Source organism: Myodes glareolus, chromosome 3 (assembly GCF_982192425.1).
Source record: "Myodes glareolus chromosome 3, mMyoGla1.1, whole genome shotgun sequence".
In the NCBI taxonomy this organism is placed as follows: Eukaryota; Metazoa; Chordata; class Mammalia; order Rodentia; family Cricetidae; genus Myodes; species Myodes glareolus.
This window is the reverse complement of record NC_142028.1, coordinates 32,333,537-32,351,845: the sequence shown is the minus strand read 5'-3', so window position 1 is coordinate 32,351,845 and position 18,309 is coordinate 32,333,537. Positions and strand designations below refer to the sequence as shown.

Sequence of the window (18,309 nt, the reverse complement as noted above, 5' to 3'; positions counted from 1 at the left end):
CTTGCTGTTTTATGGTGAGAGATACTGTGTAAAAAAAAAAAAATGTGCCTGTGGCTCACTGGCTTGAGCTGAGTCAGTGAGGAAGAGTTCCCACACACGTCCACGTCACAGTGAAATTCAATTTAACAATTTGTTGAGCATCCCCATTCCCACATGCCTTGCTCTAGTTTTTCCACAGCATTTATCACTTTACGGCTGCGTGGGCTCCTTACGTGTCACACTGGGTATTCGTTGTCTGGCTATAGTGTAGGTTTCAGAGCACAGGTGGCTCTGGCTTGTTTAGGTCACCAGAGAATCTCAAGTGTCAGGAGCAGGGCTCTGTGTTTGATGGGTACTCAGGGAACGTTTGAGTGGGATTCATAAACATAAGACCTGCTAGGCTTTGTACTGTAAATACAAAGTCCTCGATCGCTGGGGGCATAGGCATAGGAAGCAATGGTAAGCACAGGGTAGGAGATGCAGTTGTAGGGGGAAATAAGAAGTGGAGGGCAGGAAGTAGAGAAGACAGCTGGATGGGGCCAGGTCAGGCAGGGCTGCGTGGACTTTGCATAGTGGCATCACTGACAACAGAGGGAGCGGTGTAGCAGGAAGGAAGTCCGGGGTCCAAATGACCCTGTGACAGCAGTAGGTGCCCCTCTCCCCGGTCCCCGAACTTGGTCGTTGTCAAAACGATGTACACCGCTGTAAAGCCTTCCTGGCTGTGGAATAGTTGCGAAGCAGAGTGAAGTATCCAGGAAAGAGGCAGTGGCTAGCAGAGGCGGGACAGTCATCTTTGGATGGACGCTGTTCCCAGGGCCCTTCCTTAACCAGTCATAATCTGCTGAGCTAGGAGTGCAAAGGAAACCAGAACAGGGGCACTAGAAGTATGTCTTCATGCTGGGAAGAGGAAAGCAAAGCAGTCAACATAAGCAGGAGAGACGAAAGAGCCCCAGGGAGAGAAGGGCAAGCAAGGGAACCATGCACCCAGCCACAAGACTTTGCCACGCCAGGGCCTGCACATGCCACTGTAACGTGGGGCCTGCGCAGGAGTCTATTGCCTGTTCACACAGCATCCACGTGTATTCACCAGGTGCTTGCTATGGGATGTGCAAGAGGAGGGTGCACTGGACTCGAGGTTGTAGTAAAGGAACTACGTGGAGAGCAATCCCATCTGGGGTGCTAGGCACCCGCAAAGAGAGGGGTTCGAGGGTAACCTGGGTCTGGGGCAATGAGCATTTTTGGGGGGTTTCCCCCTCGCATTACTTTGCGTTAATATAGGCCAGGACTGGCTGCCCCTTTTCCTCTAAGTGCTTCTGCCATGTTTAGTGAGAGTGGGGAGAGCAGGAAAAGATGCTGAGAATAAGAGATCCTCACCGGAAAACAGGCAAGCAGACACAGCACTCTGGGCACCGTCCTGCAGTGTGTCCCTCCCCCCTACCCCCCGGAGCCCATACCCAGCTTTGGTGTTGCCAACTGCTCTAAGGAAGCTGGAGGAGCCCACTAGCCCAACTTCTGGATTTCTTCCCCCAAAACAGCCCTCCAGGCCTTTTCGCCTTAGAGGTTCCCTTGGTCTGGGGGTAGGGGGTCTACACATGACAAGGTAGCTTAGCTTCATCAGGGACTGCAGTGGAAGGCACCCCTTGGCTGCCATCTTTATCCCAGGCCACATACTTTCAGGCTGACAGGGTGGAGAGCACACACTGGTGGCCGACTCCTAAGTGGGGTGATGCTGGAGCGGCACCGTCATTGTCTCCAATCGGGGAGCAGATCTACTCACACCGAAAAGGGACCCAGCTTGCTGTCACCATTATCTGGAGAGGCACACAGCGCAGGTCCTGGGTCTGTAACAGCCAGAGCTCTGCAGCTTTCCTAAAGAAGGTGAGACAGCCGGGCTCCTCGAGCCGAAGTCAGGCAGTTTTCAGGCTCCTCGAGCCCGAAGTCAGGCAGTTTCCAGGACCCCCCAGACCTGAGACAGAGCTTTCCTTTTCAAACCAGACCCAACAAAGGGAACACTACAAGGAAAATACCAAAGACCTTTCTGACCCTAGCATCTAACTGGGTGACAGGACCCCTACCTTCTACCTTCAAGCCCACCACTATCTCTCCTTTGGGGGGGGGAGGATAGGCAATACCTCCACCATGAACCTCCCAAGGCCTCTCTGATCCAAGTTGATTTCCACATCATGTATACCCCCTCCTCAGTATAAGCACTATGGATCTAGACACTAGATGGTTTCCACAAGCACCAAGAGAGGCCATGTTCCAACAAAGAGGAGGTGCCAGTCAGAAAAGCCACAGTGCTTTCCACTTCGTGTCTCTGGTGTCTGCACATGTCCTCAGGGTGATAGCTCAGTGCGTGGCTGGACCTGATGACCTGTGCTGCCTGGAACATGAGTGTCCATCACATGGGTCACAGACGAAGGAGCAAGCTGAATACTGCCCCAACCCTGGGCGCTGACTCAGTCTTTGAGGAAAACTCCCCAGACAGCCGAAACAGTTAAGGACCTCATCTAGGTAGGAAAAAAAAAATAGATCCCAACAACAGGCAAGACAGAAAACCAACTGCATGTGTTCAAACAACCTCTGAAAGCAATGGGCTGCTGTCCTGACCTTGTGGGGTGCGTATGAGCAGAGACAGTGATATCCTAGTCTGAGCACCATGTTGGGAACCTACAAATGCAAAGGCTGCTAGCAGTGTATGGTCCTCAGTGATGCCTAAAACTACATCCCACAGCCACCAGACACTATGAGCAATGACACTCTGGGTGCCATAGTGGTTTCCTGGGCTTGCTAAGACACTGAAACACACTTTAGTCCAGTATCCGAAGTTACCAATGAATGTTTTCCCAAAGTATGGGCATCTGCTCTCTGGTTCCTTGTCCAGCCTCAGGACCAAAATTCTCATATCCCTCAGAGTGGTCTACCTCCTGCACAGCCCTGCCGTTCTATCAGGGAGTCTTCCTTCTTTCTTAATCCTGCATGCCTCATATTCTGAACTCCTGGAAGCCAGGTCTTACTCTTCTCTGTCCCTGATTCTGGGAACATAAGGAATGCTCAATAAATATACGTTAAATTGAATTACTGATCTGTAAGAATTCGTCTAACACTGGTGAACTGAGTGAAATGAATGGATAGATGACTAAGTAAGCAAATAGAGAGAGGCTTTAAGAGATGCTAACTCTCTTCGTTCGATACTGTGTTTATAACCCCCCAGCATATTGGTTGGGTAGCAGATTCTCTCAGTTAAGCAGCGATTTGGTTCAAAGGTAAAAAAATAAATAAATAAATAAATAAAAAGCAACCAAACTTGGGCATTCTGTGAGTACATGGAGAAACTTTGGTTTAAAAAGCTATTTCCTAAGAAAACTATATGGGAGCTTCAGTTTTGATGTAGTTTCTTTTCCCTAGAAATGTCTCTTGAGCTGATTGGGTGTTTAAAATGAACCCAGCTCTGGGGGTTCCATTCATCGTTACACAAGGGAGTCTTCACTGACCCTCTCGGGGTTCTCTAAATTTGTGCTTTACACTTGAAGGGAAATACATCCTTCTGAGCAGAAGACCCACACCCCACATTCCCTGGGAACTAGCTCCGGTCTGGTTTGAATCCAGCAGTGTCTTAGGAGCACTAGGGAGATCAGCTGGTCCTATTTCTAGGGCTTCAAACTCAAAGGTGCATCATCACGGCTTGGACAACTTCCTCTTCGGACACTAAGTTCCTAACCGGGGACTAGTAGAGGCAGCTCAGAAGATTTTTATATTTAGAAAGCTCTACATTTGATGCTGGAACATACTGAGATTTGAGTCTCTGGGTTAGTGATAAAAACCTAGAGCTGAGGAGGGGGACTGCGTAAGTGGAAGAAAGGAGGAGAGAGAAAGAGAACAGAAAATGAAACGGCCATAGAAAGGTCAAAGTCATTAGAGGAATTGTCTGAGAGCAGGAGCTCTGAGCGAGGAGCTGCCTCTATCATGAATACCCACCAGGGAACACAGTCTCAACGTATGTGTGCATGCTCACGGGCACACGCAACTCTCATGTGCACATGCGTGCGCAATCATAACCTGATTGTTTTAGAAAGGTGCCGGGAATGTCAGAATGAGAGGCATCCCCAGACCCTGGTGCTCTCTCACCTCTGACAGGTTTCCTGCCCTCGGCCTGAGCTCCATCACACCCCCGGGGGGAGAGGGGACAACACAGCTGCTGGAAATTGGTACTTACTGCTGTATGCATCTTCAGGCCCCACTCTGGCTGTCACTACGACAGCATCTTAGGGTCACATCTGGCTGGGAGGGTATCAGTGACTTGCAGAAAAGCACACCAGGGTCATCAGCAAAGTAAACTGTATTTATGCTCCCTGCCTGCACCTGCCCTCAATCTGATGCACCAGCCGGCTTTCCAACAGCGGCTGAAGGCATGGGCTGAGACTCCCATGATAAGATGCTGGAGCCCAGGACCATACAGTTATAGGGTCTGTGGCCCACAGTTGGAAATCTGCAAAGAGACCTTTCTGTCCATGGCTCATCCAGACAGGAAATAAAAGGTCCTTTGTGAAAAATAGAGGAGAGAGTTAGGGCCAGCTGGGAAGTTGACCTGCTCTATGAAGTGAAAGAATTTGCCTAACTATAGAGAACCAAACCTCCATTCCATTGTCTTTCAAGTTATAAGAAATCAGGTTCTTATTGAGACCAAGGCTGAAAATGTCTCCCAGTGTTTCACTTTAGTTTGAGGAAGATGTAGATGACAACCAGTGTTGCCCGCTGACAGCACGTCAGAACAGCCCTGCCCCAGCACAGGTTTCTGCGGTCCTCAGCTCGGAATCTCGAAATTCTACAGACTGAGCTTCTTTGGCCGAACTGGATCTTATTCATTACCAAATCCTCAGTGCCTAGAGCACCCTGTCTCACAAGCACACTCGTTTGCTGGGAACAAGGTGCAGGCAAGCTGTAAGCAGTCACTTCCAGAGAAGGTCCACACTTCACAGCAACCCTGGGCTCTGGCATGCTGACAGTGATGTCAGGGCTGGGAAGAGGAGGGCTTGGGGTTCACAGGAGAGGGTGCACGCGGAAACAGCGGAAGCTACCTCTCAGCACAGCGACAAGACTGCCTCGGATTCTGGGAGAAGTCAGCACTTCTCTGGGCCTTGCTTGTCTTTCTGGCAAGCGAACACGGGACGTTCCGTGGCTTCCCTCTCCCTCTCCCTGCTCTAGTTTGCAGACAGGAGGATGCAGCCGCTTAGATGTTTTCACCAGGGCTACATGGATTTGACTATCTGAGAAACTTGAGAAGGGTGTTATTTTCAAGACTGGCAACACACTGTATTCACCCAAATTCCAAAAAGCAACACTGGATTCTGGCAAATCATTTCTCATGCTGAAGTGGAAAGCACCACAAAGATGATATTTTATGTATTATTTTTTAAAACAAATAATGGACTCCATTCTGCCAGAATGAAGACAGCACAAATATGGCATGTGTATTTACGGGCTCTCCAAGGACTCAAAGGTGGGCAAAGCAGGCATGGCTAGCTAGGTCTTATGAGGGGCATTTTTAAAGTTAAAGGAAATATACTCAGGATGGGTTGGCATTCAGAGCATGTGTTTCTAAATGTGCACTGTACCCTGAGCAGTTTCTGGCTGACAGCAAGAAGGACTTTGATGGAGTGGTTTAATATGTTAAAACTAACATGAGAATCAAAACAAGCAGCATGCCACAAGGCAATACAAATCAATAAAATATCAGTTTTCTATATGGTGTTACCTTTTAGATCAGGCCTGACTTTTCTCTGAAAAGTCTGCCTGCAGCTCCCTTTTAGGTAAGAGACAAGCAGAGGTTAAAAGCGGAAGGGATTACAGAGCAGGAAGAGGAGCTGGACAGAGTCCTTAGCCAGGTGGAGCCCAGTTCATCGACGTAGCATCAGCTGCGCACTAGCAGTCCAGACCACGTTTGGCAGCTAGAAATGACCCTCACTAAGGCTGGTAGTGGGCAAACCTGACAAAAGAGGACTTGCTATGCTTAGTGGTGCGGGAGAATTGTTTGTATTCTGTCAATCATGTTTTAAATAAATGCTGATTGGCCACGCAGGAAGTATAGGCAGAAAAAACAGACAAAAAGTAGAGGTGATGCAATGAGAACAGGAGAATTCTGGGAAGGAGGAAGCTGATTCCTCCCAATCCTGTGCAGATCACCGAGGAAGCAGGATGTGACCCACCAGCTGAAAAAGGTACCGAGCCATATGGCTAAAATAGATCAAAATAATGGGTTAATGTAAGTCATAAGAGCTAATAAGAAGCCTGAGCTAATAGACCAATCAGCTTATAACTTATGGAGACCTCTGTGTGATGTTCTTTGGGGCTAAACAGCTATGGGAACTGGGCAGGACAGAAAAATCCCAACAAGCCAGCCCCTCATGTTACAGCTTTGTTACTCAAGAAAGTACTGGAACAAATCAAAGACCTTCATCCACCACCCCTCAGCTTGCGGGTGCATGTGTGACAAGCTGAGGGTAGGAAGATGAGATGTCACGGCAGGCCTCAGGCCCTCCACGTACCCACCCTCTAGGTGCCCCATCTGCGTACCCAGTACAGCACATCTGTCCAGCCCTCCATGGTGATGCACTGGAACACTGTCAGCATAGCGAAGGCGAAGTTGTCAAAGTTGGTGATGCCATGCTTGGGCCCGTCCCACCCGGGCCTGCACACGGTCCCGTTCTGACACTGCCGCCCATGGCCTGTCTCCAAAGCACAAGGGGAAGGGTCCTCTTCTGCTGGAACATCTTCACCGCCAAGGATATATGAGATGGAAGGAGAAGGGAAGGAGGGGCAATGATGGGCAGAGAATGAAGAAGAGAGGTTAGAAAGATAACAGGACAAGGCTGATGGGTAACCATAGCAGTGATCACACACATTTCGCGCAGTGCCCTCATGCGGGGATTAAAACCACATTAGCCCAGACATTCATTTCAGGGCACAATGACAGAGGTAAGTACTTTCACGCAAATGTTGGGAACACTGCATTGTTAACCACATTTGACTTCCCAGACACTACAAGTATTGTCTGTTCTGTCCTAGCATAGTATCGCATCCAAGTGTCCAACCAGAAAGTCATAATGATGCCATCATTTCAAGAATAAGCTGTTCTGGAAAACAGAAGACAAGGAATGGAGTTTGTGAAACCGAGGGTTTTGTCTTTCTATTTCTTGTGATAGAACGTAATGGCAACAACAAACAGAAGACCTGAGCTTGAACAAACACAATTTGCCTCTGACAATGGCAAAAATGCAACTCCAGAGACAGAATCTGCCTGTGGTTCTTCATTCAGGGATAATAAGATACCCAGAATTGTTGCTTCTTTTATAAGGATACAAACCATCACAGTGTGATTATTTTTCCCATGGGACACAGGTTCTTTACGGAAGATGACTGGCTGGATGGCTGTCGCTGTCTGTGGCTTCTAATTGAAACTGTTTACTCTCACATAAAAGGGAGGCAGAGAAGAAATGTTAACCCTTAACTGTGAGAGGATTCTTAGGAGAATGGAGGCGGGTGCTGAGGTTCAAATGGTGTGCCAGTGTCTTCCTGGGGACAGCAGTGGCACCGACCACTTCCTCTTCTATGCCAACCCAGCTACTCCATGTCCTTGTTTGTAGTCCACTCTTGTTTCTGTACCCAAATGCAAACAAGCCGATTTGTTTTCCATCTTCACAGCTTGCCTTTCCTACACATAAAACCACACCTAAAGAGGCTCTTTGTAGCCCGCACCCTTCTGCAGCACACAGCTTCTGAGCTGAACCACGCTGCTGCATCCCAGTCTCGCCTGATCCTCCGTATTGTTGAGCAGCATGTCTCACCGCATGTGTCCTCCAGATGATGGGCATCTGGCGCACTCCCAGGCTTGGGCCGTTCAGAATAAAGCTGCTTCCTACCTTATTCTCTGCCTCATGCTATAGTCAGGGACAAAGGAGGATAGGCCTACATTACTGATCTCTGAGCTGTCTGAGGGTAGCAAGTGTCCAAACCATTTCCTTATCCACCGTCTGGCTTCTAGAGACTACATATTAAGGAAACTGCATGGAATTACCTCTAGTTACAACTTTTTATGGCCTTAAGGTTGTCAAATCTTTAGAGATGTGGATTTAGGGCTGTTGGAAGTAGAAAAATGAAAGTTATTTTTCAAACCTAAATAATACGTTAAAAATAGCAAAGCAAAGCACCTAAAAAATGAGAGCTGAAAAATGGGGAAACCAAGAACCAAATAGACCATTAATTTCATTTTTATTCTTGAACCAGCTTCCTAGGGTCAGTGGGGACAAAGAGGCAGTGGGAAGATAAAGGGAAACTTCCATTTTGTTTGTGTTTATTTGTTGCATAAAGATGCCAGCTGCCTATTCATAATGTGGCTCCTAGGCTGATGGTCTACCCTGGATGTTCAGTTCCTAAAACAGTAGAAACAGGGAAAGGATGGGGGTGGGGTTCTGCCCAAGCCAGCTCTGAGTGCTCATGGGGAGGAAAACAGATCTGCCGAATTTACAAATATATGTTGGAAGAAAATAGCACCAAGGGACAGAGATCTCACAACTAGAGGGGGGAATGGAATGGGCCTTGGGAAGATCATCCACAGGCACAGGGTTACTATGCTATTTTAAGTCTTCCATGAACAATAAAAAAATCACAGAACAATTAAGAAGCAGCGATGATCCAGTAAAAATAGGTATCTATAAAAAGGAACACTTGAAAAATGTGAACACACAGATCAGCAGGTCCTAGTGACATACACGCCGGGGTGAGGGAGGTAAGCTTAACCATAGGACGAGCTGCAGAGTCAGTCATGAGGTCCTGGGTATGAAAACAGGAGAAATAAAGCCATGTGGGCTATACATTTCAGAACAGAGTTGAAGAGAGTTGTCAGTGTGGAAAGACCAAATTAAGTCTTTGGTAAAATAAAGGAGGTTTTAGAAATGGACTCAACTTCAGTGAGAACGGAATCCTGAGGGAGCTTTCGGCCGTGTTCCAAGGAAAAACCACCAAGACAACAGCAATTACATTTTTTTAGGTCTCAACTTGAAGGACAAAATAGAATGGTAGTGATTTCATTGCAAGGTTTAGCCAACAAATTCTGTGCCAGTCTCAGGGGTAATTATCGTGCTGAGCAGGACTACTGAGTGCCCTGGCTCCAGATAGACTGGACAGATGGGACACCAGAAACAAAAGGTATTGGCATATGGCAACATATCTGCTGAGCAGCCAGGAGGGTGCCTTACAGTTGCTGGAGAGATTGGGAGAAAATAGCCTCTTCTGAGACCATCACCATTGGACACTAGACACAGAGAAAGAAGCCTAAAGGCAGAACAATAGCTCCTTGGAAGGCTCAAAAGCTTCCACAAGAAACATGACTTAGAAAATTTAGAAGAATGCAAAATTCAGTCTGTGAAATAATATCAGTTTAAAAGTAAATATAAATATACACATATATTCCATTAAAATTACAACAAGAATCTAAAGATTACAGAACATATGTTATTTTAATCAAAAATCTAAAAAACAAAAACAAAAAAAAATAAACCAAACAAAAAGCCAAGCAAACAAAACATTCCAAAGGTTCTATAAACACTGATGCTGGCCCTTTGTTTGCTTGTTTGTTTGTTTGTGAAACTACAAGAGTCTGTGCTGTCGGAAGACAGTGTGAAGAGGAAGGAAAGGGACAAATTCAACTGCTTTCTTCTGAAAGTAAGGTTGCTGCAGCCAGGAATCTTTGGCCTCTTTCCCAATAGTGGCTCTGGCTCCTACTGGAGCCTCATGTTACCTTTCTGAGGGACATTACTCTCATTGCCCCGACATCCTGGCTCATTAGGTTTTCACCCAGGAGACTAACTGGCCTCTGAAGTGGCTGCATAGGGGTTAAACCCATCACAAAATGATATCATGAGTGTTGTTGAAGGATGCACGAGGTGGTTCAGATGATTTTCCTGACTCTGTGAACTAGCAAGGCCAGTATGACCTAACGTTGACCTCTTCAAAAGTTAAAGCCCAGTATGATCTTCTTTCTAAGGGCACACAAAGAATGTCTTTGGTGCTGGAGATGGCTTCCCACAGAACTTCTGGCTGTGCCCTAGAAAGAGGGTGCTGTCTGCTTTCCTTTCACTATGATACTCATCATTTTCTTGTCATTTGAGGCCTCTGAGGCCTGGTAACCCCATGATTGCAACAATTATTCAAGGCTGCATTTTGCTCACAGCCTTGCAGGACCCTCACCAGCAGGAGAAGACATACGTCTGCCATCTTTCCTTTAAGATGACAGAGATGGCTGAAGGTATTAAGCAGCTCTCCAGGGCTCTGTGGTACACCACATCAATGTCTGAAGGCAATGCTCCAGTCACTGTCTTTGGTTCTCTGACAGGATTTCTCCCTATTTCATTGGTGAGTGTCCCGCAATCAGTCACTGCCAAACTGATGGGGAATCCTGGGATTCTGTAGCACTGGGAGAGCCTGGCGAGTGTGGGTCCGGTGGCCACTGATCACACAGTGCATCTGCATCAATTTACTCATGTTGCAGTTTGTCCTTAGGGAGCTCCAACCAAGCTGCACCAGTAACATAAGTTACTAATTCAGGGTTAGCTACAGCTCAGTTAGGTAAGTTACCGGTTCAGGGTTAGCTACAGATCAGTTAGGTAAGTTACTGGCTTGGGGTTAGCTACAGATCAACTGAGAAAGGGGAGGGATCTGAATTAAAACGAGACACTGATCATTATGTTGGCTGGTATTCTTCAAGCGAGGTGTAATGTCCCAGAATTTTAGCAGAATGCAGGGACTTGCTCTTCCAATTAAAAATTATATACCAGCTAACATTTTAAGTTGTCACCAATTTAACAGAATTACAAGTCAGATAATTTTGAATTTCTCTTGAGAGTGAATAATTTATCTTACAAAGAATCTAATCTCTTTTTAAACTAAAATAAGATAATTCTGTAAATATAGACATATAGCTGTCATTTGTCTTGCGGTGACCCTGTGATGACTGAGCAACACTGAAGACACCTAGCGAGTCTACCTAGTCACAATACCCTTTGCATCCTAGGTAGTAATGTCAGTTCCTGAGTGCGAGCTTCGCGTTTCTGTCATACAGACTGGTGCTATGAAAGGTCCTAAGTTGCAGCTTGGGCTAGATGGGAGTGACCGGATACAGAAGAAGGGCTCCTCTGACATTATTAGAGCACATGCGCCAGACACATGCTCTCCCTTTTCCTAAATAATGTCCAAATGAAAGTGGCAGATCTGCTTTGACAAATGAAATAATGTAACAGCTAACAGCTTTGGAATCAAATGTGTGTTGTATACACATACATGTGTATCTATAAGTACATCTGTGTACGATCAGTGTGCCTGGTGCCCTCAGAAGCAGAAGATGGTGTATGACCCCCAGGAATGGGAGTTATAGAAGGCTGTGAGCCACCATGTGGGTGCTGGGAATTGAACCCGGGTCTTCTGGAAGACTTCTTCACCACTGAGCCATTTCCCTACTCTCCTATTCAATTCTGTTGAAGGTCAAGTTAAGACATTAGTTACCTAAGAGAGCGGTCTATAGCTTATTCAGCAAGCCAACACTCTGGTGCTACTTAACAAAGTGCCTAATGAGCCAGCACTGCCTGTTAAATTCAATGATTTATGGAAGGAACACAAAGAGGGGAGGCCCAGAAAGGCAGGATTGATGGTTGTGATACGGAACTGAACCTTTTCCATGGGGAATACAGATTTCACTGGTGGCAAGGGGGTGTTCAATGGCAGCCCCTTCACCCAGTCTGGGATAGGGAGGGGCCCTGGGGACTTCTGCCTTTAAATGGAGAAGAAAATAGGAGCTGCAAAGGAGCCAGGGCCAACTCTAGGATGGTAGAGAGATGGGTGGTGATGGGAATTGGTGGCGAAGATTCCCCGAAGGGCTTGCATGCTGAACGACATAGGTGTACTGCTGGATATGCATGCCCATCAGTTCACAGTGGCAGCTCACATGCTCAGAGTCTGCTTCAAGAGTGAGAAACCGACAGAAGGTGGATGCTTAATCGTTAACTGCTTCTCCAATTGTGTTGATCCTTTTCACGGTGTATAGCAGTGCTGGACAAAGCTTACACCTGCTGTTTGAACAGAGATCTGCAGTAGTGAAAGCAGAAATCAGAAATGAGAGGGGAAAATGCCAACCCCGGCCTTTCATTGCAGTCTGAAGTACGGGAGACTGGATGCCTCATCCAGCTCTGTGGCACAGGTGGCTGCAGCAATTCGCTCCAAGGGAGGCAGCTGTGAGGAGAGAAAGAGAGCAACCTCCTCCCGGGCACCCGCTGCCCAGAGCGAGCCCCGCCTCTTACCTGTTATGCCCTCCTGGTTGTAGCACGTCTTGTGCATCTTCCCCATGAAGAGCTCCAGGCCGATGATGGCATAAATGATGATGACGAAGAGCACAAGGAGGGCGATGTGCAGCAGAGGCACCATGGCCTTGATGATGGAGTTCAGGACCACCTGGAGACCTGCGCAACAAGATCAACAGTAGCAGCCACAGAACCGCCACCTCCCCGTTGGAGCCAATGCTGCCCTAGGTAACACGCTAACACGGACTCCTGCAATCTCCTCAACAGCTCGAGTGGGAGCCAGGAGTCCCATGCTTGAGATGAGGAAACAGAGTCTCAAGGTCACAGCCCATGAACAAAAGGGCAAGAATCAAAAATCCAAGTTGGCTTGACGCCAACTCCGTCCTGGCGACACATCCAAATAGAAGGATCGGCAGATGCTGTACTTCCAAGGGGGAGAACGTGTTGTTTTCAGCTGTAGCTATCAAGATTTTAAAGAGCCCATCTCAGAGATAGTGTGTTTTCTCCTGGAGCTTGGCACAATGAGAACTCACTGTGACTACCCACAGCCACACAGGACTTAGTCATCTCCCGGGCTTCTCGGTGGTGGATTACTAGAGCCTATCATCAGCCCACCTGCTCTCAAACATAGATCAGACTGATGGGGAGGAATCCAGGAGGGTGTGATTTCCAGGGAAGAGACTATCTCACCAGCAGGATACAGCTGAGAACCACTGTATCAGGGCCAACAGTGTATCCCTAACGGTATCTTCCTAGTGGTATTTAAGGGGACCACTGTATAGTCCACAGTTCTACCAGGGGAAACATCACCTGGACGTCACACTCAAAAGCTCCATAGGAAGGGACTTCTTATTTAACAGCATGGGGGTTCAGTTTGGGGACGAGGAAAGTTCTGCAGATTAGATGAACTGGCGCAAATACACAGAGTGCCCCTGAACTACACTTGCAAAAGTAGTTAACACAGCAAACTTTGTCCTGTACATACTATCAAGAAAAAAACTAAAAATACCCAGATACCATTGGGAGGCAGAGGAGTGAATGGACAGCCCCGCGAAGAACACTCATCTTATCGGGCTGCCCCAGAGTCGGCAGGGGAGAGGCAATTAGTGGCTCCACCAAAGATGCTCACTAGGAATGCTACCAGGAAGGGGCTGTGACAGGACAACGAGGTGACAATAACAGGTTACTCTGAAGCTTGTGGCAGTTCCTGAGCGCTTTCTATGGACAGCAAGCACACTAGGTGTCCATGTTCCAGGAGAGCAGGGAGAAGACAGCTGAGAACATCGTCCTGAGGGTGCCTGCAGCACCCAGAGGAGAGCAAAGCCCATGCAAGTCCCACATGGGGTTGGCATGTTTATAGCCTCTTCATAGGACTTGCTATCTTCCCCAGTCCTCTCAGACGCCAAGGTCTTTCTGTACTGTTCTTCGGCATTGCTGTAGCCTGTAACCCTGGATAACCACAGTTGACCGCATTTCTCAAGCCCCGAAGCTGTCACTAAGGGTCTGAGCTGCAGGCAGTGATTTCCACAAGACTAATTAGAAGAACTCTCCCCAGATATTAAGCCAAGCTGAGGAAAAGGGAAAAAAAATAAAAAAGAAAGCTAGAATAGTTTTACCTGAGAATTAGTGTGAGCACTTCATAGGCTAGCATTAGATCCAAACGATTCCATTAATTAGCAAGTTGTACATTAGCATTAAAGTCTGCCAAGCCATGAAGAAAGCTGAGTCGCAAAGCAACTTCCAAGAGAGGCTGATGGGTGCTGAGGAGTCTTCTAAATGCTCCCCACGGGAGCAAGGAACCCCATCTTGGCTGCCAGGCCACCAGGGAGACATCAGGTCTCCAGCACCAGCCTCAAGTGCCAAGAAACAGACAGGCGACAGACGTAGAAGGAGATGCGCTCTGGGCGGAAGCCAGACAGGTCACATAAAAAGCCACTCTGGAACTCAGTGCCTCTTAGGAGGAAGGCCAGATTTCCTAGAGCTCCGAAGGCACTGTAGGGTCCACTATCCCCCTCTCCATGCAGTCTCTGCCCTATCGTGCTCTCTGGGTTTCAGACAAATAGCATCTCTTAGGTTTAAAGATGCCTCAGCCATGTGACACGGAACATGTGGTACCCGAGGATGAAAATGGAGCTAGAAGTGCCCACTGCTTACCGGCATTATGACTGCCAGAACACTGACCAAGACATGCATCCCTCACACGCCTGTGGTGCTTCCTACGGCAATCAAAATGTGACACATGCAGTAATGGACGGTGAGTAACATTTAAAGATGACAGAAGATGGCTGAATGACTTCTTAAGGCATTTACTGTACTGTCAGAGTTTGATCGATCCCTGGGAGTCACATGGCAGAAAGAGAACTGACACTCACAAATTGCCCTCTGACCTCTACATATGCTCTGCAGGGCACGCGCGCATGCGTGCACACACACACACACACACACACACACACACCACACCATACCACACCACACATGCACACATGCACGTGCATAGACAAGCAATTCACAAATCAATGAAATAAGGTGTTTAATTATTTTTAAATGCTCATGATAAAACTGTGGTGACAGTGGTACTTGTACTACTTGTTTTTGTTCCATCTCTGTACCCAGAGGCCACCTCCAGCAACTGACTTGTACTAAGGCGGTGTGTGCAAGTGCCCTACAGGACATTCACTGGACGACAGGAACACCTAGTGTGCAGGTCTCAGACACAGCACTGTTAAGGATGGTGCAGCTGTACCGCCACCCCACAGCACAGATACAGGGACCATTCCCTCCCCTCAGAATGCCTTATCTGAATTTTCCCTGGCACCCGTTCTCCAGCTCCCTCCCTAAGAATCCTCCAAACCCCTAATCAGAGCCATTTCCCCTGATAGACACCCTCTTAGAATCATCCCGCGTTCCTTCGTCACATTCCATGTGAATTGTATGTTGTGAATGCTATGTGAGCTAAAGGGATTTAAAACATTTACATCTGTCTTTCCAATTAGGTGGCATTCTGTGAAGATAGACCATGCCTGCTCTTTTCATCAGCAAGGCCTGCCTGTGAAGAGCATCCCTGGGGCACTAGGTAAATATTGACTGACAGCAGGGGAAGTGTGTTCTCTGAGTGGCTGCACCGCAGGGCTGGTTCTGCAGTAGTGCAGTCAGTTGTCTGGTTGGTGCAACATGAACAGGTGACTTCAGGATGCATGAAGCACCATGAGGAAGACACCAGCTGGAAGCCATAGCGGCCCATGTGTTTCACTCAGCCATCAACACTGCTAAGGAGTTATGCGCTCTGGTTTTTGGTGGACATACCACCCACTTGAGCTTCGGCCCAGGAGGTGCATTCCCCAGACTTCCCAGCCAACCAGATTCCAAATCCTGCTAGCTTGATGTTCAACTATCAATAGACAGGAATAAACTATTTTACTATATAAATACTACATGCTAATTACAGAGAAAACAGAAAATGCTTATGAAAGAGAAATCAGAAAATATACTTGGTGTAGGTACAATTGCTCACTCCCTCAACCTCAAAGAGAGAGCATCAGTTAGCTTTTCACGTATGTATGTCTGGGGGACTTCAGTTCACGACTTTCCACCCACTTTCCATCCTCTCAGACGTTCAGTTAACCAGCCCCCTCCAGCTCGCATGCCTTCCCTGTTCCCGTGCGACAATTAGACTGTTCTTATCAAAGGACACAGTGGAACACGTCACTTTTAAGTGCACCAGTGATTCCTGTCATTTACAGAGACGAGTCCACCTCCTCCTTAGATGTTTTGGCTTCTACGGCTCCTAGTTTCTCCTTACACTCCAGCAGCATGCCCAGCCATCTGGAGGTCCCTGGCTTCATGCCTCTCTGCCTGAAATGCGGCTCCCTGCCTGCCCTAGCCAGAGTTCCTTGAGTCTCATCCTGTCTTCTCATCTTTGTGTGCAGGCATGCAGCAGAACTCCCAGAGTGAAAAAACATCAAGCGCAGGTGTCTTCAGAAGGCAAAGGGCACAGCAGCCAAGGGGTCCACAAGCACACCAGCAAGCACAGCAATCACCCAAAAAACTGAAAGTTACAGCAGGAGATAAGATGCATGGGATAGGACAAGTTCACAGGCGACAGGGTTTCTTGTTAGTAGCGAATGATTTTCCCATGACTTAGGTTGCTGTTTTGAGGACGGTGGGGATAATTATTTTGATATAACCAGAGGAAGAAAGGAGGATTAACTAGGAAGTATCCAGGAACAAACAGAATCGATTCAAGAGCATCCCTGTGTGCAGAGGGCATGGGATACCTTAAAAGGTAGTGTATTGTGATCCTCGGGGCAACTCACTGGCTGACTGAACGAGCTCTTGTGAAAGGGCTTGGGGAATCGCAGAGAATGGGTGAAAGATCCCACCGACACATCGAAGCCCTGTAACCCCAGAAATCATGTCCTGAGAACACCCCAGCCAGGGTACTGCTGTTGTTATTCCCCTTGAATTACTCTGCTTCCTTTTGGTCACAACTCTCAGAACTATATGCTATAAACCATAGTTGACAAGGCAGTACGAAAAGAGGAAATGACCTGATTATGGGGGCACAGCTACTGAGTGGTGGCCCTGGGAGCAGAAGACAATTCTGACTCGGTTTGTCTGGGCTGGGACGTGAGTTTGCATTTCCAAGCAAGTCCCAGCAATTATTAATGCTGTGTGCTGGTTCAGCACCACTCTGCAAGGCAAGGCCTCAGAGCACCTGGTCAGTCGGGAGCTGCAGCAAGTGCATCCACAGCCTTCCTGAGAACTCTGAAGCAGTTTGAATGCCACGGAGGTGTGAGTTACTTCTAGCAATACCGTACCTTTGGGATATTTGGAATTAGTAAAAACATGAAGTGTCCGTGCGAGATGCTAAAAAGCGCACTGCCAGCCTAACTACACTATACACTATTTATTATGTTTTTTGTTTACTTAGTTTTGAACATATGAGCACTACAGAGGATGACACAGGAAGACATATTCCTGTGCCCTTCACCCCGGGAGCATAAGTGATGGGCGCTGGGGCCAGTACTTCTGGTAGTAAGAGCCATTCAGCAGAGTTATGGGTGAGACCAATGACTGCATCCAACACTACAGCAAGAAAGGCAGGAGCTCAGCATATTTTTTTTTTTCTGACAGTGACTTCTGCCATTATCACTCTTGTCTATGCAGCACCCTGAGGGCTGCTTGCCTCCTCTCCCCAGCCAGCCTAGGCCTCCTCCTCAACCGCTCTTTCCCTGCCTGTTTATCCATGATTATTCTTCATCTAAAAACCCCTTGTCTTGTCTCTGCAACTGTAGCTTTAGCGTTCTGTGACCCGGACAGTTAATTCTTCTCTTTTACTCCCCCATTCCGGGACTCTGTTGAGAGATGACTATGTAAAAAGCACAAAGATGCAGGCCTGGTCACAGCAGCTTCCAGCTAGATAGGGAGACAAATAACCAGATGTTTGCAAAGCCAGCTAACTATAGTCCCAAGAATTACAGCTGAGTAGAAGTGATGCAAGACAGCTGCTCACCTATGACATTCTCACATAATAAAAAAGAGAGAGAAACCTATAGGCAAAGGCTTACCTATTACCGTAGAAGCTTTTAAAACTGTATACATACATACAAATGTTTAAATGGAGTTAACCTTTGACAGGGGGACAATACCCCAACTAGACATCATATTCTAACAAAAAAAAATCCCAATACCAGGAATGAGTTTTATCTTTTTAAATTATTTGCCAGTGGAGTCCCATAGACCCCAAAATATTACAGGTTATTGCCATTATTCTTGGCTACCATCCAGAGTTTGATGGTAAGAGCCTACTGCTGAAAATATAGTATAAACAAGAGTCATAAAACATGGAGAAATCAAGTAGTTATTGACCTGAAAACCCCATCCCAATTGGCTAGCTTTCATAGTGCTGGAAGTGCCAGGTATACTACCAGAGGGAAAAAAATGAATCACCAGTCTTATCCAACTGAAACCCTATGAGCTACAA

General features: G+C 47.3%; 1 protein-coding gene across 34 annotated transcripts in view; it reads right to left on the bottom strand.

Moving 5' to 3' along the window:
• Cacna1c (calcium voltage-gated channel subunit alpha1 C) overlaps positions 1 to 18,309 on the bottom strand; it is a 656,696-nt gene that overhangs the window by 157,605 nt on the left and 480,782 nt on the right. For all 34 annotated transcript variants that reach the window (XM_087904356.1, XM_087904337.1, XM_087904340.1 and 31 more), the window contains exons 6-7: positions 12,327 to 12,485; positions 6,553 to 6,749 (exon numbers count right to left, since the gene is read on the bottom strand). In XM_087904356.1, the coding sequence (XP_087760482.1) occupies positions 6,553 to 6,749; positions 12,327 to 12,485 (356 nt within the window). The remainder of the gene's footprint in view (positions 1 to 6,552; positions 6,750 to 12,326; positions 12,486 to 18,309) is intronic.